Here is a 26,295-nt window from a genome sequence, read left to right as displayed (position 1 = left end):
AAAGTTGGACTTAGAATAGTCTGGTTCTCAGCCATCGATAATACACTGCTGTCTAAAGTTCACTGAGCATATTGGAAATTTATTCAAAGGCTTTCCCAAAACACATTATCAAATGTTTTACATAAAACAATTTTTAGCTTGAAAAGGAAGCAAAAACGAGCAAAATTGTGTTAAACTTTTTTGTTTGAAATATCTCAAAGAATAACCCCCTGAAATTAATGACATTACTTAAGGTCCTTTAATTTCAGCGTGTTAGTACAAATTTTTACTATTAAAGATTTTTCATACTGTAAGTAGAGTACCATGAAAGTGGTTTTATTTTTAAGGAAAATTCGTTTTAAAATATTACTTGAAAATATATTATTATTAAGATTTCGCGAATAAAACTAGTATTGCTGAAATTTGTTAAAAACTTTAATTACCAGTATGCTTTTTTTCCGTATTATTTTATGAATTCGCGTTATTTCAAGATTCAAAAATGCATTTTTTTGGATAATGGCAAAAAGCATAAAGAACTGGTGCAAAAAAATTGGAAAAACGAAAACAATTCTTATTATCATATCTCGCAAATTTCACGGAACTCTAACCATAAACAACTGCCAGTATCATGGATTCTAAGCAGTGTCAAAGAGAAATCTGTATTACCAAACATTGCATATCTTTCTGATGTAATTTAGTTACATCACAGTTTAGTATTTTCGTATTTATTCTAACACATACAGTTACGTATGTTTTTACCACAGTTTAGAAATAAGATTAATTAGAAAGTTATATCTCTTATTTCACTTTGTGTTAAAAATTAGTGGAATGTATTGAATATCAAATACATATTACTTCTGATAATTATCTGAATGCAGTAAGTTGTAGCCTACTATTTAAAATGTTGATGATAGATTTGGCATTTTATTTAAATAAAAAATAATCGCGAATTCATATAATACGAAAAGGAAAACTTAATTCAAGCTCTGACATTCTTGTATTTCTAGTAGATATAATAATTTTCACGATATTGTTTCATCATCACTTGCACAGCTGGAACATGCAGAGCACGCTGCCCCTATCCAGGAGCTGGTGTATGAACGAGCGTACGTAGTGCTGCCTCCCCTGGTGGAGTGGTTGAGAGTTACTGCAGCTCATGCAGAACACAGACACTCCACCACTCTCGACCAAGATGACGTAATGCAGGCAGCCAGATTGCTGCTGCCTGGTGTGGACTGTCCCATACGACAGATAGGGTGAGTGAAATGCTACATACCGGGACTTTATGGTGTCTTAGCTTACGTGAAAATTTCATTTTATAGATCATCCTTTGTTGCCAGTGCTTTATGGACGTAATGTCATTGGAACTTAAAGGAATATGATGGCATGCACGTATTTAATAAATTATAATAATAATAATAATAATAATAATAATAATAATAATAATAATGATTTATTTTAGCTGGCAGAGTTAAGGCCGTAAGGCCTTCTCTTCCACTCAACCAGCAAAAAGTGTATATACATATGCATGAACTTACAAAGAATCCAACAATTTGATTTAGATGAGAGTTACATGTATACAAAAGTTATTTACAAATTAAACAACAAAATACTATGAACTATTAATTAAACACTGAAATAAACTGTGTAGCAGAATTAAACTAAAATACATAGAATGTTAATATATTTCAAATAATATTAGATAATAGAAAGAGATTATTACGAGACAATTAAAATACAGCACAATCAGGATGATGTCTAAAGAAAAAAGTAACAATGTAGTCAGTGATAGTTTAAATCAGTATGACTGGAGTGAAATGCTAATAAGGTTATCTTTTAAGCTGTTCTTAAAGGTGTTTATTGTCTTGCAGCCCCTAATACTTTGTGACAAGGAATTCCATTGACGCGAGGTGGATATTGTAAAAGATGATGAATAACAAGATGTTCTATGAAGAGGTATACTTAGCGTGCCACAGATAAGTGATCTGGTATTTACGTCGTGGTTAGAGTATAGATAAGAGAAACGAGACGAAAGGTAATTTGGTGTTGAAGTGTGCAGAATTCGAAAGAGTAAAGACAAAGAGTGTAAAGTTCTACGTTCTTTAAGTCGGAGCCACGAGAGACTTGCGAAGGACGGTGATATGTGATCATACCGTCGGATGTTGCACACGTATCTGATGCACATATTCTGAGCTCGCTGTAACTTGACTGACAATTCAGAACTTAGGTCACTTAACAAAACGTCACAATAATCGAAGTGCGGCGTTACTAGGGTTTGCACTAGGGTAAGTTTTAGTTGCTGGGGCAAGAAGTTTCTCAAGCGACTCAAACAGTGAATGGAGGAACAGATTTTTTTTTATTGTTTCTTTAACTTGAAAATTCCAACTTAGATTATTATCAAAAAAGAAGCCAAGATTTTTTACGACAGATGAATAAGGGATTAGCGTGTTGTTAAGGGTAACAACTGAAAGATTGCGTATAGTTTAGTATAGAAGTAGATTTTATTTAAGACAAAGTGTTTAACAATTGAATCGCCCCATGCAGAAAGAGCTTGAGTCCATTAGACCTAGTTTTGGGAAAACTAAGAAAAACATTCTGTACACTATATTCCTTTCTGCATAGAACTCTGAGCCTGACACTTCAGTTTCTAAATTTCCAAGCATTGGACTGAATACCTTTCTGCACAGGCCGATGGAGCCACCCATAAAGATATGATTTCCATCGATATCTCGTTTTTGCAAAATTTGTGACTGAAACCCTTTCTGCATGGGGCGATTCAATTAGATAAAAAATAAAACAATTAGAAGATTAATTGGGATCACGCAAACGATTCTGCTGACAAGAAAATATTTGCAAGAATAAAGATTAAAGATGACTGTCTAGTAAGTCATCTCTACAGAATAGGTATCTCAGCTTCACCAATATGTGAATGAAGACCACTTGAAGACCTGTGAAGCATTAAGATCAGAAGAAACTACAGTTCACAAGTATTGGAAAGCACGACTGCTAATGGCTTCATTGCCAGATGCAAGGCACTAGACAACAACAACAACAGATTAACCTACATATGGAATGTACTGATTCAGCTATTTCAGGCTCATGACTTATAGTATGTCGACATCTGCTCATCTATTTGAAATAATAAGTTATAATGTAAAATAAGACCTAAAAATTAAACATAAATGCTGAATAAATAGAGCAACAGGAAAGATTGATTTACACTTGTTTATTGTAGAGTTAAAATTAAAAAAAGTATTAAAAATAGGCCCGGTTTCTTCAACCTTTGTTAAAATGCACCTAACATAGCGTTAATTAACTGGAAGTTAACAGTATGAATTGCTGTTAAAAATATTGCGTTTCTTCAACTTTACATTTCACATTTTAACATTCTGTTTGTTAACTCTCTGTTAGGACCAGAGATTCTAGAGTTTAACCATAACCTATACCCAAGTATAGGCTCACTTCTGTTTTCTGAACTCTGACAATTGCGATCCTCGCTTGTTTCCGTTGTTTGATTCAGAGAGGATAGAAGTCTTTCTATTCTCTCAGGTTTGATTTCTGCTTCTTTCCTCGTTTGTATCACACTATCACAATAGCCTGGAGTGGTGTATTGGTATTGCTGTTATGAAATGGAAAACACTGGAACAAATAGAAATCATGGGACTAATTTCTCTTCGTTCGAAAGAAACCTTCTGGTGGAAATTATTTCGCAGTATAAACCAATTAATGAGAATAAACAAACAAATGGATCTAAGTTGAAAGCGAAAAGTGAGGCTTGGCAGAAAATAGCCTATATCTTTGTATGAACTTCTGGTCTGTCAAATCACAGGAATCATCCCCTCTGTTTATGTATTCATGGATATCATTTTCTAAATAATCCAGATATATAAGTTCAGCATCTACCGCACCAGCCATATTGGATACTTCTATGCTAACGGAGAGTTAAATGATTAAACTGCATGAAATTGGGCAGTTAAATTAACATAGGTTTTAACAGCCTGTTACTACTAACAGTAGTTGAAGAAATGCTTCAACTGTTAAGTTTACAGTTAAAATGGAATAACACACTGTTATAATTTAACAAAGGTTGAAGAAACCGGGCCTTAGGGTAGTAAATTGTGAAAAGGAGCAGATAAATAAGGTTTAAAGTCTAAGGGTTGTATTCATAGACATTCTTAGTGCGGGCTTCCGGTGGATGATCAGCGTTTTTCGTATTCATAAACCAATGTTAGCGATAGGATATGATTTGAATTCTATACAAGTAACCAGTGGATAGCCGGGGCTAGTTTAGCATGCTTGTAGCGTGTGCTGCGAAATGTCTATGAATAGACCCTTAATGGTTTTTACGATTGGTTTAAACATGCACTAAAACCAGACGTAAGTGCAAGTTTGAACCAATAAATTATTGAGATTTGCGATAAATTAATTAGTTTAGGTAATTGTAGATTTATTATGTATAACTACTTTTGTATATAGATCTTTTTGTTAAATTATTAAGTTTTGTATTTTTGTGAACTAATATCAATAAATCTATCACAATTGGGATCAAGAAAGACATTTTGTAAGAAATAGGAAAAAACAAATATATTACTGTTTTGCAGTGAATGACAAAATTGTTATTATAAAGGTTGCAAACTGAGTTTCATTACACTGATCAGCACGTGGATAGATAAAATAACAGGAAATTATAATGAGGATTGGTGTTGCAGGATGGACGAAGCTGGAGGATCTGTTGGTCCAAAGCGACCGGGAGACGAGGTGGAATGCGTGAGACGACTAAAATCAGAACTTGCATTCAAGATGCTGAGAAGTGGACGCAGCGACCTCATTCCTCATGCCCTGCAACTTCTGCCCTCAAATAAGGTTGATATTATATATGTGACCTCTAACAACAAAAATAGTACAATAACCCAAACTACCTACTACTATTTGAAGGGTGAAGGGAATAAAGGGGACAAGTCCATTTTCCGTTCATATACAAAAAAAAGTCCTTTCTTTGAGAAGCATTTGTAATAGTTTGAACCAGGGGCGGCTTTCGAAGAGGGGCTGCGGAGCTGCAGCACTCCCAGACATTTATGGCTCTTGTCTCGTTTTATGGTGTGAAATACATTTATTATACAGTCTTTATTTAGCGGCTCGAATTAAAAAAAAAAGTCGCTCTTAATGACATGCACGCAATCGTTAGTGAAGTCACTTCCTCCCCTGGTGCTGCCAGAGCGAAACCAGAAACAAGGACTATAGGGTGAAGCCACTTCCTCCCCTGGAGCTGCCACTCTCGTCTGGGATGCTTTGCGCGTTAGTTTTACCCCTCCTCCCTACTACCCCTTGCCGTGAATCCAGAGTTTCCAGGCGCTGCAAAATTTGCAGCAGTTTGTCAGTAGCGCGCAGTTTTAAATACATTTTCTTTAATGTTGTGAGTATAACAAGTGCAACAATGTTTAATTCTGTACAATATTTACAGTCTATTCAGTTCAGTACCTTAACAATTCAGGAGAAATGTGGAATTAAGTGCCCATCAGTTGAATCTCATAATGGAAAGAGCCGCTAAACAAAATACAATACAATACGCATATTTTTTGATAATTTATCCAATATCCCTGCGTTCTTCTCTCGATTTCCTCACAGTCTGTATTAGATTAATGTGTTTCAAAGACAATTCCATCAGCTGGGGCAACAAGATGGATTTAAAATAAGAACAGTAAATGTTGTTCATGAGAAGAAGGAGCCATTGCTAGAATGTTTTGAAACCATAATGCAATCTGAAACATCTAACATCACAATAAATGAGGCAAGCACCCTGGTGCGTACTCTTGAATATCCTGAATCCAATTTCTGGCTCAGTTATTTTTTTCATTTATTGATGTATCATGTAGGCCTATATATATTATACAACCAACTACAACATCGCCAGTTAGATATTTCTAAGGTTCAAATCTGCATATAAAAATTAAATTATGGTTTATTTAACGACACTCGCAACTGCAGGGATTATATCAGCGTCACCGGAGTGCCGGAATTTTGTCCGCAGGATTCTTTTAAATGCCAGTAAATCTACTAACATGAGCCTGTCTCATTTAAACACAAGTTACAAGATAAGGCGCATGGAACTAATCTTTAAATAAAGTAAGTTGCTTGGTTTATTTTTGTATGCAGCCCCCCTTAATTCAATACCCACGAGCCGCCACTGGTTTGAACTGAAACAATTAGAACAGAAACAAACATATACAATGTTATTAGGCATTATTATGTTTCTATGTTTGAAATCACTCTCAAAAATGACCAAAAATGGACTTATCCCTTCTATTTTTGTTATATTTGGTATATATGTAATGCTCTCTATATCGAATTTTTATTCCTGGTTGAGTGTTAGAGAAGGTCCTATGACCATAACTCTGCCAGATTAAATAAAACTGTCGTCGTCGTCCATCGTCTGTCATCTGTTGTCGTCGTAAGAGCGCTAGAAAATGTCTGAGGAAAATGTAAGGAATACAGTAACAAAAAGGATGTAGTGGAAATTGTGAATGAAAACAGATTACAATGGTATGGGCATGTTATGAGAATGGAAGTGATGCGAATGGGAACCAGAAGGAAGGAATAGGAAAGGAAGGCCAACTCAAAAATGGATGGAAGAAGTGAGGCGGTGTATGGGGCTGAAAGGATTACAAGATGCAAATGCGTTGGCTAGGAAACAGTGGAGAGAGAAAATGAAATGAACAATGATATTTCATGGTTCACTTGGTAGAGGAAAACTATAGAACTGTAGAAAATTCGAAATAAAAAAGAATTATTATTATTATTATTATTATTATTATTATTATTATTATTATTATTATTATTATCGTCATCGTCGTCATCATTATCATTATATAACATCCTTAAAGCCAAAGTTACATGATATCTATCGACATTAAGTGGGGGTAATTTTTCTGTGATTCTCAGAAACTATTGCTTTAGTTTGCATTCCTTCTGTATAAGTGGCATTGCCTATAGAATAAATTAGTGAACTTAAAAATCACTACAGTTATGTAGGATAGGTGTAGATTGGACTTTTTCCATTCATTTCATTTATTATATTCCATAGATCTTACATGAGCAATGAAGCTTTAAGATGTGGAACAAGTCAAAATTTTACAATATTACAATTACAATTTTTACAAATTTTTTTTAACTTTTACAATATTTTATAATTTTTACAGTTTTACAATTTTGTAATTTTCTACAATTTTTTACAATTTTTTTACAATATTTTGGGGAGCTATAGTGAGATGATGTGAGACCCGAGGATTCACCAAAAGATTACCCGGCATTTACCTTATTGTTGGGGAAAACCTCGGTAAAAACCCAACCAGGTAATCAGACCAAAGAGGGTGAAATGAAGTGAGGCTGAGGACTCGCCATAGACTATCCAGCTTCAGTCCCATGGCTGGGGAAAACCTCGGAAGAAACCATTCAATATGACCAAAGGGGGATCCAACTCAAGCCCGAGCGCAGCTCCGGATCAGCAGGCCAGCGAGTCTGCCGACTGAGCTACATCGATGGCTCTTCTAAAATTATTGCTCGTAATGAAAAATTATTGGCTCTACTTTGTCTTTGGATGATCAAAAATTGAATTGATAGGGGCTCTTACTCGAATCATTACAAACGACTAAAGGGTGGGGCTACTCATCCATTAGCACTGGTCAGCTTGATGAGTTAATGACTGAATTTGGTATAATTTTCCTCTATTCAATACCTAATTCCCTCTTTACCCTTTCCTATCCAGTCCTCTGACTGAACTCTTACTTTCTTCGACCCCAACGACATTAGAGCATTCGAGGCCTAGGGGTTCATTTCCCTTTCCTTCCTCCTCTTTCTACTTTTCTGTTCCTAGTGCTGACCTGCTATGGCACTAAAATCGTCCTCCAGTGGCTTAAGGAGGGAAAGTTGGTGATCAACAAGATCTCCCAGCTAGGTCCAATGGACCCGTCGACCAACAGCAGGTGTGGTCCTCCAGACATTCTGGGGGTTGTGTGTGAATAAAGTAGCCACCAAAACGTTAAAATATGGTGTTCACTTAAATCGGCTACAACTTGTCATTTAACTCCAATATGAAATGAGTACCATTAAGGTAAAATTATCCGGAGGTAAAATAGTCCCCCAATCGGATCTCCGGGCAGGGACTACTTTAATGGTACAGAATCAACTAAACATCTTACAATGAAATGCTGGCGGTATAACATCAGCCAAGAAGACTGAACTAGCCAATATACTCTCAGATAATAATATAGATATCTTCCTTATCCAAGAAGCAAATCTTAATGCTGACCAATTAAAATATTTTAATTTTAAAGGTTTTAATATGAATACCTGCATAGAATGGAATATATCAGTCCCCTAACTGCCCATTGTGCAACTCAAACCAAGAAATGGATTCGGAACACCTCAAAATCTGTGCTTCAGTGGCTGACCATGATAATATCTTTGAAAAATATTGGAGTGCAAGAGGTCAAATGACTTTATTGTCAAACGCCTGGGATTAGAAAACAACAACAAAAGACTAATATCCTTGACTGAGATTATGAAATTATGTTGAAAAATAATGTTATTTTCTATGAGGCATCAATCATACAATTTTAATTACGAATAAAATGTAATTGAAACAGATATTCTTGTAACTTGCTGTTAGTTGATTATTTAAACCATGATTTTACTTATAGGTCTATCTCAGTGTGAAAAGAAAATTAAATTTGTTTATTCCAGAAGTTGAACAGTGTGAACGACAGTGGCTTGAGCCCTCTGATGCTGGCTGTGCTTCTGCATGACGAGGCGTGTGCCCGCTGCCTTCTGGATGCCGGGGCAGACCCAGACATTGAGACTCCTCCTTACGGAACAGCAGGTTGCCCCGGTGTCAATGCCGAGACTCAGCACTGGACAGCCCTCACATATGCAGCTCTGCAGGGAACTTGCAACATCGCGCGTCTGCTTTTGGAGAGGGGGGCTCATGTGGAGGGTGGGGCAAGACTCAGTGAGGACAAGTGCACCCAGACACCACTCCAGGTGCGTTACCTTGTAGTGTTCGAGTTTGCATTTTGTTGGACTAGGAATACGTACAAAGCAATTGAGGGCTTTGCCGGAAGAAAGGCGGATAGACCTATACGCCCTTCTTTGGGAAAATGGTTTAAAATGTAGTGAATAATTATAGTAGCGAAATTTTGTTTTGATTGTACTGTACATACCTGCAGGATAGGGCTGCGTGCATGTATAAAATTTTATTCAGGTGCGTTTTAAAATCTTAGATTGCATGTATCTCAATTCGCCATATTGATGTATACACCCTTTTTCCGGCAAACCCCTCAATTGTTGCATTCATTTATTCACAGTTTTCTGCCCAAGGGCAGGTCCTTCACTGCAAACCCAGCATTCTCCAATATCTAAGCATTACAATTTTAGAATATTATTTACGAAAGATTTTTTAAATATTTTGTTGGCATTAACTTTAGGTGTTATCTCATATTCCATAGATAGAGTTTCGTGAAAGAGATTATATTTTTAAAGGAGAATTCGTTTTAAAATTTCAAGATTTCGCTGTTACTGCCAATTTGGTAGTATTATTTTAAAATTATATTATATGCAAGTTTTATAATTCTGGCTTAAAGAAATTAAACATGGTAAGAAAAGCATGCAGCATTTTCAGCATCAATTTTCCGTTTTAAAAATTATATAGATTTCAGTACATGGCTGCATTCATTTGTCGACAAAATCGCAGAACGAAATGTATCATTGAAAAAAACATGGAAACTGTGAAAATACTGTATTATTTAAAAATACATTATTAAAATTTTGCAAATAAAGCAACAAGTATTACTGGAATTCGTTTAAAAACTTGAATTACCGTATGTTCTTTTTTCGCGTTACTATACAAATTCTCTCCATTTCGCTTTTTGGGGTTATGGGAAGAAGTATAAAAAAATAGTGCAAAACAACGTCAAAATGAGAATGATTCTCATTATTGTGTCTCGCAAATTTCACGGATCTCTCTACCTGTAGAGCTTTGAAAGGCTGACTACTGGTTAGTACTAAATGTACAGATACCTGAAACTTCCTCAAAAGGTAAGGTCAATATTTCTAAATGTCAGAGAGATGACATCAAGGTCTAAACAACAGAAATGAATTTTGTTCGAAGAATAAAGGTGTGCAAAAGAAAAAAATAATATTAAAGGTGAAAATATAAAAAAATATGAAAATTAAAATGTATTTTCATAATGATGATAACATTAAAGAATTTGAAAAGAATTGAGTTTGGTTGAAATACGAAGTAATTTGGGAAGCATACATAGAGAAAAGATTAAATTAACATTTATGAGAATATACAGGTAAATACTTAGCTTGTAAAAACAGAAATAAATAATTGTAGTTTTGTTAGGTCGTAGTTTTGTTAGGTCGACCAGCCTCATGGTCTAGTGGCCAGAGCTTCTGGCTATAGTTCATGAGGTCCCGGGTTCGATTCCCGGTTAGAGCACAGGAATTTTTCCTTAAAGGGGATTATTCCTGTGCTCGTCCATGGTCTGGAATTAGGTTAAGTTTAGATTTAAGACCTCTCCTGGCACCACATTATCATAATCATCCTATCACATCATCGGGGTAATGTAACTCCGCCTTCCAGGCGCCCCAACCTCGGAAGTGGGTTACAACTAAGCCACGGCCAGGAGAGAAGACCAGAAATGTCGAAAGACAACCTGGTGGCATTGGATTAAAAAAAAAAAGTTTTGTTAGGTCAAGATAACTTAATTAATTAATTTTTTTTTCCATTGGAAAACCAAGATAAATACAGTGAACAAATGGATTGTATTTTTTGTGCGCAGGTGGCTGCAGCATGTGGACATATGGAAATGGTATCCCTGCTTTTATCTCACGGAGCTCATCCTTTTCTTTCAACACTGCTCAAGGATTCTCTGTGTTACTCTGGTGCTGCACAGCGTGGTTCATACAGGTTAGAGAAGTGTTCTAAAATTGGTTGAAAGCTTCCTGATGTTGTGGAACTTCAACTAATAAGTACATATTTGTCTCCAGGTTGAATTGACCTATTGTAGTCAACTCTCTTTTATGTTGAACAATCCTTAAAAAGCAATAAAACATGTTGAAGTGAGTTAACAGTTAGTTTGTATACATAGTAGGATAGATCATTCGGATATGTACTGAATTAAGAAATAAAGAAAAAGTTGACCTAAGCTCTTTTGCACTGGCATGTGTCTTGTTATCCAAAGTGTTACTCGCAATTTTTCTTATACTAATTTTGATTAGTTGAAATAGAAGAAAAATAATTGGTTATATGTGTATCCATGATTTCAGTGCCATTGCTGTAGCAGCTGCCCATGTACAGAGAGCAATACTGCACAATCTTTTGTCACACCCACACAATACCAACAACAAGGAAGTTCTCTCACTCGAAGAAATCCTGGCAGAGGGTGCCAGTAGTCAGCTCACTGCAGACCGCAGAGGTAGTCGACACCAGGTGAGTTTCATAACTTGAAACAATACTAGAGGTTTATAATAGTTGTTAACACTGAAATTCTAAACAGAATTAAAATGCTAAGACTTCTTTTATACATTTCGCACTTAAACATTTTTGTAGTCTTTGCAAAATTCCTATATTTTCCACATTAATTTTTTTGGTTATACATTTATCGTTTATATGCTTTTATGATTGTACACTTATACAATCGTATTGTCACTTTTATTTCACACAACAATGTTACTTTTATTACAACAAGAATGACTTTCTATAACTGAATTTAAAATACTCCCGTCAACAATGGTATTTCACTCCACACAGCAACACAGTATTTGTTATTGCACTCCACAGACGACAATTACAATTCACTTGGATTATTGAGAACAATGTACTCCTAATCTCAACCAATGTTTACAAAGCACTATTTACAAAACAAAACTGACAGTTCTCAGTTCGTTTGCCTTGGCTAGTTCTTCTAGCTCATTCACTCAAGTTCACAGTATATCGAACCGAAGACTTCCGGAGACAGTCCACTTCACTCGAACTCAAGACTTCCGGCCGCGTTGCTTCCGCCTGGACGCTCACTGCTGCCTCACAAACTCAAGTCGAACCCCGGTCTCGAAGGCTGCTTCACAAAAACTGACTGGCTTGCTGTCCAAACTAAACTGGCTGGCCCTTCTTCGCGTCTTCTATTTATTACCAAATTACACGTTCTTGTCTTTTCGATTTCCGGACGTTTTGTTACAACAATCGGCTCGCGTAGCTTTTCGAAACTTCCAGCTTCCCTCCTTTGCTTCGCGCCACACCGCTCCCGCCCTTGCCCAGATGCGTGCGCAACTTCCTTTGTCGTGCTCAGCGACTGCCAATCTCGCCCTCCTTCTGCCGGATGCGTGTTCAACTCTCGAGGCGGCGAGAACATTCCAGCATGGTTGCCACAGTATTTTAAGCTCCAAGAGATATGAAACATCATTTATACGTTCTAAATCAATTTTGCTCGAAATTAGGTTTGCCATGAAAGTACATATTCATTGTTAAGATGCGGCCCAATTTGAAATTCATGGAAATTCGAAGCTGCCCATGCTTGTCTCCAATAGTCTCGTGTCCTTTACTGCTTTGGAAACGGTGAAACATTTCATAACACATCATGATGAAACTGAACAAATTATGGAACAGTTGTGACAATTTGAGGGAATGATTTTTCCAAAATAACAGACTTTTTTTTTTTATAAAATAATCACGTGTTATTAAATGGAAGATTACACGGGAAGAACAAGTAAATCAGTGTCGTAGAATTTTCTGGATTGGAGTATGAAATATATCAGTCAGCTTTAGCTCTAAGTAGCAAAGATTTCCTACAAATAATCTTTACATTCTTCAAGAATATGTGTTAGGTATTAATTTGAGTACTGTATTAGATTCAGAGATGGCTTAGCTGTGAAGTTATATAGTTTTCAAATGCTATTTCAGATGTTGTTAAATGTTATTTCAGTTACATGTACGTTTTTCTCACTTTTGCGTTTTTTCTTCAGACTCCCATAAAGCATAGTATAAAAGAAGTTCTTTACTTGTAGTTAATATCCAATGCCTGACCAGCAACCTTGCATCACAGAAATTTCTTTATGGTGAAATCCTCACTGGTTGCTGGAGTTCTATAAGGACTTGCTTACTTACTGGCTTTTAAGGAACCCGGAGGTTCATTGCTGCCCTCACATAAGCCTGCCATTGGTCCCTATCCTGAGCAAGATTAATCCAGTCTCTATCATCATATCCCACCTCCCTCAAATCCATTTTAATATTATCTTCCCACCTACGTCTCGGCCTCCCTAAAGGTCTTTTTCCCTCCGGCCTCCCAACTAACACTCTATATGCATTTCTGGATTCGCCCATACGTGCTACATGCCCTGCCCATCTCAAACATCTGGATTTAATGTTCCTAATTATGTCAGGTGAAGAATACAATGCGTGCAGTTCTGTGTTGTGTAACTTTCTCCATTCTCCTGTAACTTCATCTCTCTTAGCCCCAAATATTTTCCTAAGCACCTTATTCTCAAACACCCTTAATCTCTGTTCCTCTCTCAAAGTGGGAGTCCAAGTTTCACAACCATAAAGAACAACCGGTAATATAACTGTTTTATAAATTCTAACTTTCAGATTTTTCGACAGCAGACTGGATGATAAAAGTTTCTCAACCGAATAATAACAGGCATTTCCCATATTTATTCTGTGTTTAATTTCCTCCCGATTATCATTTATATTTGTTACTGTTGCTCCCAGATATTTGAACTTCTCCACCTCTTCAAAAGATAAATTTCCAATTTTTATATTTCCATTTCGTACAATATTCTGGTCACGAGACATAATCATATACTTTGTCTTTTCAGGATTTACTTCCAAACCTATCTCTGTACTTGCTTCCAGTAAAATTCCCGTGTTTTTCCTAATCGTTTGTGGATTTTCTCCTAACATATTCACGTCATCTGCATAGACAAGCAGCTGATGTAACCCGTTCAATTCCAAACCCTCTCTGTTATCCTGGACTTTCCTAATGGCATACTCTAGAGCAAAGTTAAAAAGTAAAGGTGATAGTGCATCTCTTTGCTTTAGCCCACAGTGAATTGGAAACGCATCTGACAGAAACTGACCTATACGAACTCTGCTGTATGTTTCACTGAGACACATTTTAATTAATCGAACTAGTTTCTTGGGAATACCAAATTCAATAAGAATATCATATAAAACTTCTCTCTTAACAGAGTCATATGCCTTTTTGTAAAATAATCCACTCCCAAAAAAACACGAACTTCTGGAGATTTGGAATCAGTGTTCGTGTTATACTGTAGAATTTGTTATGAAGTCTGTGAACAATTTAACTTTATTAAATGTTTATTGCAGGTGACGTGTCCATCCAATTCTGATTCCAATGCATGTTCAATGCACCATGCTGGTAATGAAAACCTGCAATTACTGAAACTCAGTAAAACGCAGATAAAGTCACTCCAAGAAGCCATGTACCACAGTGCTGAGAATAACCATCTCGGTGAGTTAACTGTCAAACATCAAATTCAATGTTAAACATGCAATGCTCTGTCAAGTAATCATGATGTTGTATACTTTAAGATATCACATTGGAACTACGTAATCTTGGAATCCCGTGGACGCTTCACTGTTGGATGCACACGCTAGCAACTGCACATGACCAGAGACTGGAAAATATCATTGACCAGTTGCTGCAGGATTTTCTTCAAGTTTGGCCAGATGATTACTCGACACAATTTGTGGACGAATGTCTCCCTCTGTTGTTCAACATATTTCGATTCAGTAAGGTACTGTGTAAATCTGTAGATAATAGCAGTAGTATATAATAAGTAAGGAATTTCTCATACCAGTACCAAAATAAATGCTTTTGTTACTGTAAAATTAAGGTTTTAGTTTATTTTCTTATTGCTCATATGTAGGTACATGTTGATTTTCTGAAAATAGTTTTAAAATGATTAACTTCAAAGCTTTTGGCTGGGGTTTTTCTTACAGAGGAACTATAACAGAACTCTGTGACATTAATCATGGTTAAATTTTCTACTTAGAAACTAGAGTATGTGTTATTTATTGGTGTGTGAAGTGGTACTGCGCTATTTAATATATATTTAGAAAAAGGTATATCATAAATGTGTATAAACGATAATGATGCCTTTGCAGTCAAAATTGTACAGGGTTAGTACAGAAGAAATAGATACTTTCATTGTTTTATAAATCCAAAATTATTAGACTAGACAGCAGTTGAGAAGGCTATCGGCTGCTATATGCACCGTAGCATTTCTGGTATGTGATGTCATAAGCTTGTACAGCAGAACCAATCGGAATCAGTCTGTAGCAAGTACCTCCCAAGTTCGTTTGTTCACGTGTGAGTGTTTCAATACATTGAATAAGTAAAACTAACATTTACTGTGTGTGTTTAAGATAAATAAATGGAAGAAGAGACTGTAAAAAAACAAGTATTGCACAGGCAGGTGCAGAAAATAGTGTTTAAAGTGTATAATTATTTTAAAAACGTTGACGAGCACAACGCTGCCGGCCATCTTGATGCTGGCTGCATTGTTGCTAACATGCAAGAAACGAATGCAGAAGCATGTGGTGTGGGATTGAGAACCGTGCAAAGAATATTGTTAGTGAAGGAAACAGGGTTTGTTTGGTGTCATGCTTACAGTAATCAACGGCTAAGGTCATTATTGTCTTTTGATAATTTAAATTCTCTCCTGCGCTATTTGTATTGCACGTGCTCGTGAAGTACGATGTGGCAATGTTGTACGCTGCCTTGCTCTCTCTATCTGTCTCTCTCAATGCAAACGCTAGCAGACTACCGCCTTCCGAATTGCCGTCGACTCTAATGTTATGAGGAATCAGCATACACTGTTTTATAAAATAGTTCAAGTTTACTTTGATAACTCACAAATGTTCAATATGTGCTTGTGTCACATGGTACACATCAAGGTGATAGTCTAGTTCATCCCAAACCCAGTGTAACGTATCTGCATCGAAACTTTCCACAGCTGTCGCGATGTGCTGTTCCAAGTCATTTAAGTTACTAGGAAGTGGGGGGACATAGGTCTTGTCCTTCACGAATCCCCAAAGAAAAAAGTCACATGGTGTGAGATTGGTGCTCCTTGATGGCCACTGTTTAAGAGCTTGTTTGCCGTCTGTTAGACAGCCAATCCAGTGCTGTGGAAGTGTTTTGTCCAGATAATTTATAATTTCTAACACCCCGTTGCCAGTTAGGTGGTGCTCCATCCCATCGGAAAATTAAGTTTTTCACGTCAACAGTTCCTCAACCTAACAGTGCAAAATGCATGTCGATATCACAGATAGTTTTTGTTTTATACAACTTTGAAAGTGTCTGTTTCTTTTTTAGTAACCCTGTATTATTACTATCTACAAATATATTGTTTAGTGTTTATTTCACAAATATATACAAACCTTATCAGGTGATGGAAAGTATAGAATCTTTACATTATTTATTGGTACACCATTAAGCCCTGGTGTTGCAAATGTCACACTGTCGGAAACTAACAATGCAAGTCACCTAGTATCACAAAATAAAATTATAATGTCAGTTTGTAGAATATTACCCACTGACTTAAGTTCTAACCTAACCTAATCGAATCTGATCTGTGCTAAGAATTGTTTAAATTGGTTCCTTAATGATATATCAGCTGAGCGGTTGTCTAGCAATGATGGAATTGGTGATAGTGAGATGAATCCGAGGATTTTAATTGAGGTAAAGTAACATTCGTCTTATATTTGGAGTAACAATGGAAAAAGAAAAACACCCAGGAAATCAGTCCAAGTTCATAACCTAGAATACGTATACTTAACAGCAAAATACTTTTGTTATAAGTCATACATTAACTTTCTCATACTAGTTGACGTGTAAGAGGAAGATCATAAATAGTTCCATTTTGCATACTAGATGGTTTGCATTATTAGTTATTGACGACAGAAGTGCTTAACAAAATAAATGGCATAACAACCTTCCTCTCAATATTGAAGTTTACCTTAAACTAATATAAATAATACATAATGTATTGTTATATTAGCTAGTAGTAAACAAAAGTATCGGTACTGTAATGTATTGTAGTGATTTATGTGGTGTTATAAAATGTATGGCTATTAGAATTCTTGGTGCCAAAGGTATTACATGTGACACTTAGTAGTGAATGTGAGCAACTTAGAAATTTGTAAGACATTTCAACCTTATACCAACGGACTTCTAGTGAAATTACCACAACGAATAGTTGGCATGACACCAGCACTTCAGCTGATACATTGGACATCACAATGACAACAAACTGATTATCCACGCTATACATAGGACTCCAGTGCAATGACAACAGCAAGACAACATCTTAACCATTGTGCATCAAGGACTGACTGCAGTTCGTTATAGAATAATCACTAATGAAAGCTATCAATGTACGAGGCCTGTCTAAAAAGTATCCGACCTTTAGCCAGAAAAAATATTTCAAATATCTGACGGGGTTGGGACCCTAATCCCCTTCAAAGTAGGCTCCTTGTGCTTGCACACACTTAGCCCACTGATCCTTCCACTGCCGGAAACACCTCTGGAAGTCTTCTTTTTGAATGGTGTTCAGCTCCGTCGTCGCGTTCCGCATTATCTCTTCTCTACTCTCAAAACGGGATCCTTTCAGTGGTGTCTTCAATTTTGGAAACAACCAGAAGTCGCAAGGAGCCAGGTCTGGAGAGTAGGGATGATGGCGAACGGTTGTAATTCCATGTTTGGCCAAGAAAGTGTGGATCAATTGGGATGAATGTGCGGGGGCGTTGTCGTGATGCAAGTGCCAGTTGTTCGCCGTCCACATGTCTGGTCTTTTGCGCCGAACTGCATCACGGAGTCGCCGGAGAACATCGTGATAGTACTCCTTTGTCACCGTTTGTCCTTCCGGTGCGTATTCGTGATGCACAATTCCACGGACATCAAAGAAAACAGTCAGCATCACCTTGATTTTGCTTCGCACCTACCGCGCTTTCTTCGGCCTTGGAGACTCGGGATGCTTCCATTGCGACGACTGTCTTTTTGTTCCTGGGTCGTACCCGTACACCCATGACTCATCTCCAGTTATCACGGTGTTCAGAAACCCAGGATCAGTGTTGGCGGTGTCCAGAAGGTCATGTGCAACGTCACGACAGATGTCTTTTTGTTCCGGGGACAACAACTTGGGCACGAATTTCGCAGCCACTCGGTTCATGTTCAAATCATCACGCAAAATTGCATGTGCAGAATCTTTACTCACTCCAACCTCTTCGGCAATCTCCCGTACGGTCAAACGACGATCTGCCATCACCAAATTTCGCACCCTCTCAACAACAGCTGCACTCCGAGCAGTTTAGGGCCTGCCACAATGCTGCTCACTCTCCGCTGATGTGCGGCCATCTTTGAATCGGTTGAACCACTCCTTAATTTGTGTTACACCCATCGCATCTTCCCCAAACACCTGCTGAATCTTACGATTTGTTTGACTTTGAGAATCACCAAGCTTTTGACAAAATTTGATGCAGTATCTTTGCTCAATTCGTTCAGTCATCTTGCGAGAAAACTAAATCTGACAAACACTTAGAACAGCACCTTACTTGGCGATCACCAGCCAGTGACTGGCACAGGCGAATGCGGTGAAAAAATTCAAGCATGCGCATTACGGTTCCTCCTTCCACCGTGCACAGTGGCGCCGCCTTAGAATCACTACTTTGCGCGGGAAAATTTAAGGTCGGATACTTTTTAGACAGGCCTCGTATATCACTGTTATAAATATGAAGTTCATATTAGCACATTGTTTGTTGCATTAACATTTTTATTGGCAATTACATTAGAACTAAATTTCTCTCATGTAATATTATCTTATTTATTTCATTAAAATTTTTGGCAATAATTTGAAGGAAAGAAATTGTATTATACATGGATAAAAAATAAATTGAATGTTATTAAAAACCATGAATATATTTTCTGCTCTTCTCCAGATAAAAATTTCGTGTAATCATGTGCTTTCTAATATACAGACACTATCAACACATACAAAATATCTGTTCTTTTTTGTGAAATGATTTTTAATTTCTTAGTATGCATGCATTTTATATATATTTTTGAGCTTGTTATTTGTTGATGCATTTCATGCTTCATTTTTTGTTCATCCATGTTGAATATACATTCAATTTAAGTACTTTTTTTTTTCGCTTACATATAGCAGCATTATAAGGCAAACAACACACAATATTTTGTTTTATTTTTTTGTTCATTTTTTTATTATTATTTTTTTATGCAGAACGTCTGTACTCAACCTACAAGGAGAGAAAAATTTTTAACGTTTTGACATTGAAAGATTTTTTTTTTCTTAAGGGGACTAGGAACCTCCTATCTTTACACATGTTAAGTGAGTGATATTTACTGTACCTTTTTTCTAAAACTGTTGGGAGTAGAACAATGAAACTTTTACACAGCTTATTTTTGACACCCTTATAAGTAAGCTGATGGAAGGGTTTTCAAAAATAATAATGTTTTATAAATTTATGAATTTTTTTCTGAATATGAAGACATTATTACAAGAACAACCCTTATCAAAATTGCTATTTTTCAGGAAAAAAAAAATACAAATAAATAGAACAACAAATGTCAGCTGTTTCTGTACAACTGGTGTTTATCCTTGCGACTATTGGATCTGACATGGATCATTTTTGGAGTCTATAAACATTTAAAATAGTAGAAAATGTGTCCTTAACTCAATTTCATTAAAAATGACTAGGGCTATTTTTGTAATACTGTCTTCATAAGTAAATTTTTACCTCATTTTTGCTGTATTTTTCAAGAAATCTGCTTTAAAATCCATTATTAAAAAAAAAAAAAAACCCTGTGTCAATTTATGCTACAATACCAACTAAATAAACACAGAAAATTTGAAATAAATCTAGCAACTAGAAGCTCAGATATGGTACACTTTATAGAGAAAAATACAAGTTTACGGAAAATGGTTGCCAAAGTTATCAGAACACCCCATAATCCTAATCTTAGATAAAAATAAAAAAAAATATATATTTCCATAATAATAATAATGTGCATAAATGATATTTAAAATGTGTCTCAGTGAAACATACAGCAGAGTCCGTATCAGTCAGTTTCTATCTGATGCTTTTCCAATTCACTGTGGGCTAAAGCAGGGAGATGCACTAACACCTTTACTTTTTAACTTCGCTCTAGAATATGCCATTAGGAAAGTTCAGGATAACAGGCAGGGTTTGGAATTGAACGGGTTACATCAACTTCTTGTCTATGCAGATGACGTGAATATGTTAGGAGAAAATACACAAACAATTAGGGAAAACACGGAAATTTTATTTTACTTGAAGCAAGTAAAGCGATCGGTTTGGAAGTAAATCCCGAAAAGACAAAGTATATGATTATGTCTCGTGACCAGAATATTGTACGAAATGGAAATATAAAAATTCGAGATTTACCCTTCGAAGAGGTGGAAAAATTCAAATATCTTGGAGCAACAGTAACAAATATAAATGATACTCGGGAGGAAATTAAACGCAGAATAAATATGGGAAATGCGTGTTATTATTCGGTTGAGAAGCTCTTATCATCCAGTCTGCTGTCCAAAAACCTGAAAGTTAGAATTTATAAAACAGTTATATTACCGGTTCTTCTGTATGGTTGTGAAACTTGGACTCTCACTCTGAGAGAGGAACATAGGTTAAGGGTGTTTGAGAATAAGGTGCTTAGGAAAATATTTGGGGCTAAGCGGGATGAAGTTACAGGAGAATGGAGAAAGTTACACAACACAGAACTGCATGCAATTGTATTCTTCACCTGACATAATTAGGAACTTAAAATCCAGACGTTTGAGATGGGCAGGTCATGTAGCACGTATGGGCGAATCCAGAAATGCATATAGAGTGTTAGTTGGGAGAGCGGAGGGAAAAAGACCTTTAGGGAGGCCGAGACGTAGATGGGAAGATAATATTAAAATGGATTTGAGGGAGGTGGGGTATGATGATAGAGACTGGATTAATCTTGCACAGGATAGGGACCGATGGCGGGCTTATGTGAGGGTGGCAATGAACCTTCGGGTTCCTTAAAAGCCATTTGTAAGTAAGTAAGTAAGTGCATAAATGATATACTGTTGGACAGAGGATTTTTCAGAGAATATAAATTGATAAAAAAAAAATTAAATTTTGAGCATGTTACAGGGTACACTGTCCCCAAATGAATTTAAGAGATTAATTAATACAAAATAAGGAAAATACTTTCAAATTGAAAATTAAATGAATACAAGCTAAACTATTGCAAGTAAACTGTAGAATAGAATCGAAAGAAAATGCTGAATTCTTCTATAAAGAATTTAATATCAGTAGCTTGATCAACTACAGAAGAATGTCTGAAGAAGATCTTGTATCAGAACAAAAATTTACGTTTTTATGTAATACTGGCTGGCATACAAATCATGAGGAAGGTCATAAGGTCATAACATTCTCTACTAATTATTATTACCTGCCAACTTCTCTGAACTCTTGTCATATTCTGTTTCACTTAAGACCAGTTTGTCTGTTACATAAGATAACTATTATTAGGGTCTACACTATTGTTTCATTTCTTGCAGATGAGGAGGCGAAACCTGGCATGTGAGTTTTGTGATAGAGGAAAGAATGTGCCATCAGAAAGAGAGTTTGTTTCATGATGATTAATATTATACAAATCTGTTTCATGATGATTAATATTATACAAATCTACCAACACGGAAGTTCATCTCAGACTAAAAGCTATCTTCCCCCTTTATATCCATTGGTGATATAGCGATGGTGCATAATAAGATTACAGGACAGGTCTTGCCTCCTCTACTGTACTTCTGTTTCGTAAGATAAGTTCCATTATCGTTTTGTATCTCTGCTGTTCTCCTAAAGAATGAGGGCACGACATTACTCCTGGCAGACATCTTCTCTACATGTTTTGGCTGGGAGTCAATCAAAGATATCCGTGACACCTCATTCTCTGGAGGAACCCGGATTGATCCAAAGTTTGTGAACAATCCAGAGCTGAGTGACGTGCAGTTCCGGGTGGAGGGGCGGGTGTTCTACGGGCACAAGATAGTTCTGGTAACCTGGTCACCCCGATTTCGTGCCATGTTGAGCTCCAAACTCTGTGACGGAAGTCCACCCATTGTACATATAAACGACATCCGATACCACATATTTCAGGTATGTTACTAGTTGTTTATTGCTACTATGTAACGGACTCATAAATAACTGCATTGGTACAGTATAAAGAAAGCTAGACACTGGAATTAAACCTGGAATTGAAGAGAAAGCATAACTGTTTATATGACTACTGGGTGTTCAGTTCAAAGTGTGTCATGGCTCACTGTATGCCGTCATGTGGCTAGTTGATGAGCCTAGAGAATTCAATCTTCCTACACTTCCGCAGAGAAGTTGCCTAGCAAGTACGGCGTTCATTCAGAAAAGTACTTACAGATACGTACGGTAACGCCGGTAGTGGTAGGAATGTGAACTGTTTCGAAACATGTACTGAGGTGAGTTTTTTTCTTACTGTCGGGATATGGGGAGAGGGTTAAGATGATTACTTACGTATTTGTTGACATTAACTTCGACTGTCAACATGGACACGGAGCATTTGATTTGTATTGTGGAATGTTGCCGTACGCAACCGATGATAACAAATACCTTGCATACGACTTGGCCGCGCAAAACACCGTTCGAAGGAGGTTATGGTAGCACAGAGAGAGTACACACCGCCATCTGTTGCTATGACGTTCAAGTTATACAGTACACATTCTCAAGTTCAGATTGAACGCCTTGATTAATAGGCAACTTCTCTGACACAAAAGCTGAAACTCGCTTCAAATCGCTGACTCATCAACAGTGACGTCATGACACACTTTGAAATGAACAGTAGTTTGGAATGGACTTTTTCCTTTGCTGATGAAATATATGAGGGTTCGAAGATTGGATTGTTTAGTGATAAGTGCGGATTTGGGAGGAGAGTTTCATACTCAGTGGAGTCTTTGCAGATGACTAAATCAACTTGAATATTTGTAAGAAATTTAGTCAGTGGAATTCTCATCCAACTTTCTTCTCCCAAAGATTTGACTTAAGAATAATACTTCAATTTACATTTTTTAGTAGTAACTGAAAAAGTTCATTTCAAAATCCCTCTTTAATGTACTTAAAATTGATGTCATATCCAGTGGCGAATTTGAGGAATAAATGGGCTGCAGTTATTTTAGTCCTATGATCTAATGAATATTTTTGTAGAAAAAATTATATCAATTAATTACATATTAACTGAATAATTACACATCAGCTTAACAATTAACACATGAAGCACTCTGTCTCCAAGACTATCACACTCGGTAGATCTAAGTGACATAATGTATACTGTCTATAACATATACCCATACATGCACACAGGCATTTTGGCACAGATAATCTTTCACCACACTCATTTTACTCTCACCTCACTCACTGCACTGGCACTATGACACATTTCACTGTTGTTACATTAAGTTATTGAAATCCTGCCACGTTTTGTTTCGCCACAGATCCTGGAATAGGTGCCCATATTCAGTGCGGGAAAAGATGTATTATAGGTCAAAAAATATTTTTACAGATGGTATAGTTACGAATATAAACAGATTTTGCATACCACCTTGCGTATATTTTTATAAATATTTTTGTTGTTTACTGGTATTTATTTCATTTCAAAGAATTTATGTAAATGTTACTTTATACGGAATTATATTCTGAGAAGGTAAATGCTTTATTGTTGTAGTTGGTAATGCAGTACCTGTATAATGGCGGCTGTGAGACACTGCAGGTGGAACAATCCGATGTGCTGGAGCTGATGGCTGCTGCCAACTTTTTCCAGCTAGATGGTCTTCTTCGTTTCTGTGAGGCCCAGTGTTCCAGTATGGTCGACCTTGATAACATAGTCTCTATGTACATTCATGCAAAGGTACAGTAAAACATGCATCTTTCTCTTCTTATTTTCCTTCCTCTTCTTTTAATTTTTCACTTTACAGTGTGGGCATTTTCCTGTTTCATTTTTATAGGTTCTTCCATCATTTTTTAATCTGTTCTAATCTCTTGTATCCTTTTCGTATTATGGTACTTTGGGTAGTCTGCCTGCCATTTCCCATTCTTACAAGAAGTGTTCCAAAATCATCACATTGAAACTCCCTGCTCTTTTGAAAAGTCACACCAGAGTAGGTAATGTCTAAAGAAGCTTAAATGCAAATAGTTAACTTTATTTTACGACGCTTTATCAACATCTTTGGTTATTTAGCATCTGAATGAGATGAAGGTGATAATGTCGGTAAAATGAGTCTGGGGTCCAGCACCGAAAGTTACCCAGCATTTGCTCATATTGGGTTGAGGGAAAACCCCGGTAACTTACCTCAACCAGGTAACTTGCCCCAACCGGGAATCGAACCTGGGCCACCTGGTTTCGCTGCCAGACGCGCTGACCGTTGCTCCACAGGTGTGGACTAATAATTATTATAGTATTCTATACTGGGAGACATTATAGCAAGTGGGTTGAATGCACCCAGTGATCAAGCAATTGCAAACTATCCAACCATCTAGAATTAGAAGATATCCATACAATTAATGAAAACTAACTTACTTACTTACCTACTTACTTACTGCTTTTAAGGAACTCGAAGGTTCATTGCTGCCCTCACATAAGCCCGCCATCGGTCCCTATCCTGAGCAAGATTAATCCAGTTTCTACCTTCATATCCCACCTCCCTCAAATTCATTTTAATATTATCCCTCTATCTACGTCTCAGCCTCCCCAAAGGTCTTTTTCTGCTTCAGCCTCCCAACTAACCACTCTAAAATCTTCTTCTTCCCTTCAAGTATTAGGCCATATGGCCTGTTACGATCTCACAGTTGAAATTTCAATCCAGCGCTTCTTTGGACGACTGAGAGATCTCTTCCCGTTTGGACGATAGTGGAGCATGACTTTTGGGATTCTATCTCTATGCATGCGATGCAGATGACTTATCCAGTTGTTCTGATAATGTTTTACGTGATTAATTACAGGTTCTAGTTGTAATTCTTCCATTACATCTTCATTGCGTTTGTGATCCCATTTCGTATATCCCACTGTATATCTCATAAATTTCATTTCATTAGCCGTTATTCTGCTTTCGTCTTTCTTCCTCAATGTCCATGCCTCACTGTCATAACAAAGTACAGGTCTTGCCAAGGTCTTGTAAAGTCGAATTCAAGTATGCCTTTGTACTAGGGAAGGTTTCATAATGGTGTTAATTATTCCCGTTGTTTTGGTGTATTTAGACATTTTCTGTGAAATATCTACTTCATCGAAAAAAGATAATGTGTATCCGAGATATGTAAAATAATTTATCCTTTCTAATATTTTTTAATCTAAACATATTTTGCTAGGCACAGGGTATTTTCCGCAGAAGGCCATAATTTTAGTTTTTTCTTTATTTATTTTCATATCATATTTAATTCCAATTTTGTTAAAATTAAAAATTGAACATTGTAATTCATCTTCTGAGGATGCCACCAGAGCTAAATCGTCTGCAAAAAGTAATGAATCTAGTTGTAAATGTGTATTGAGTTGTATATATCCATGAGGCAATTGTTTCCATTCTCTAATTATTTGATTCATATATATAATAAATAGCAATGGTGAAAGGCCACAGCCTTGTCTTACTCCTGTATGAATTTCTGTCCAATGCGATAATTTATTGTCACACTTTACTGCAATTAGATTTGTTTTATAGATATTATATATGTTTGCTATAAGTTGTTGTGGAACGTGGTCTGTGGCTAATACATTTAATAATTTATTTCTCTTCACCCTATCAAATGCTTTTTCCAAATCAATGAAAGCAATATGCAAATCTACAGTTAACTATACCAAAGAGAAATATTGAATAACAAGAATGGAGTCTAAATGGAGTGAGGGCACAGCTTTTATGTTCATAGACTATACCGAGTAAAAATATTACTTTTAGTATGTAGAAATCCAGACTCTAATAATTATTGTAGTATTCTATACTGGGAGACATTGTAGCAAGTGGGTTGAATGCACCCAGTGATCGAGCCATTGCAAACTATCCAGCCATCTAGAATTAGAAGATATCCATACAATTAATGAAAACTTACTTACGGCTTTTAAGGAACTCGAAGGTTCATTGCCACCCTCACATAAGCCCGCCAACAGTCCCTATCCTGAGCAAGATTAATCCAGTCTCTACCATCATATCCCACCTCCC

At 36.6% G+C, this 26,295-nt stretch overlaps 1 protein-coding gene across 2 annotated transcripts in view; it reads left to right on the top strand.

Annotated features, from left to right (window-relative positions):
* LOC138695002 (ankyrin repeat and BTB/POZ domain-containing protein 2) overlaps positions 1 to 26,295 on the top strand; it is a 191,004-nt gene that overhangs the window by 152,272 nt on the left and 12,437 nt on the right. The window contains exons 13-21 of one of the 2 annotated variants that reach the window (XM_069819278.1): positions 1,033 to 1,235; positions 4,689 to 4,842; positions 8,719 to 9,015; positions 10,821 to 10,948; positions 11,308 to 11,470; positions 14,363 to 14,507; positions 14,588 to 14,793; positions 21,932 to 22,225; positions 23,817 to 23,999. In XM_069819278.1, the coding sequence (XP_069675379.1) occupies positions 1,033 to 1,235; positions 4,689 to 4,842; positions 8,719 to 9,015; positions 10,821 to 10,948; positions 11,308 to 11,470; positions 14,363 to 14,507; positions 14,588 to 14,793; positions 21,932 to 22,225; positions 23,817 to 23,999 (1,773 nt within the window). Of the gene's footprint in view, positions 1 to 1,032; positions 1,236 to 4,688; positions 4,843 to 8,718; positions 9,016 to 10,820; positions 10,949 to 11,307; positions 11,471 to 14,362; positions 14,508 to 14,587; positions 14,794 to 21,931; positions 22,226 to 23,816; positions 24,000 to 26,295 lie in introns of those variants that run through there. The other variant, XM_069819279.1, reaches the window with a different exon arrangement.

Source organism: Periplaneta americana, chromosome 2 (assembly GCF_040183065.1).
Source record: "Periplaneta americana isolate PAMFEO1 chromosome 2, P.americana_PAMFEO1_priV1, whole genome shotgun sequence".
Classification (NCBI taxonomy): domain Eukaryota; kingdom Metazoa; phylum Arthropoda; class Insecta; order Blattodea; family Blattidae; genus Periplaneta; species Periplaneta americana.
The sequence above is the reverse complement of the archived record's forward strand: the minus strand, read 5'-3'. Positions and strand labels throughout refer to the sequence as shown.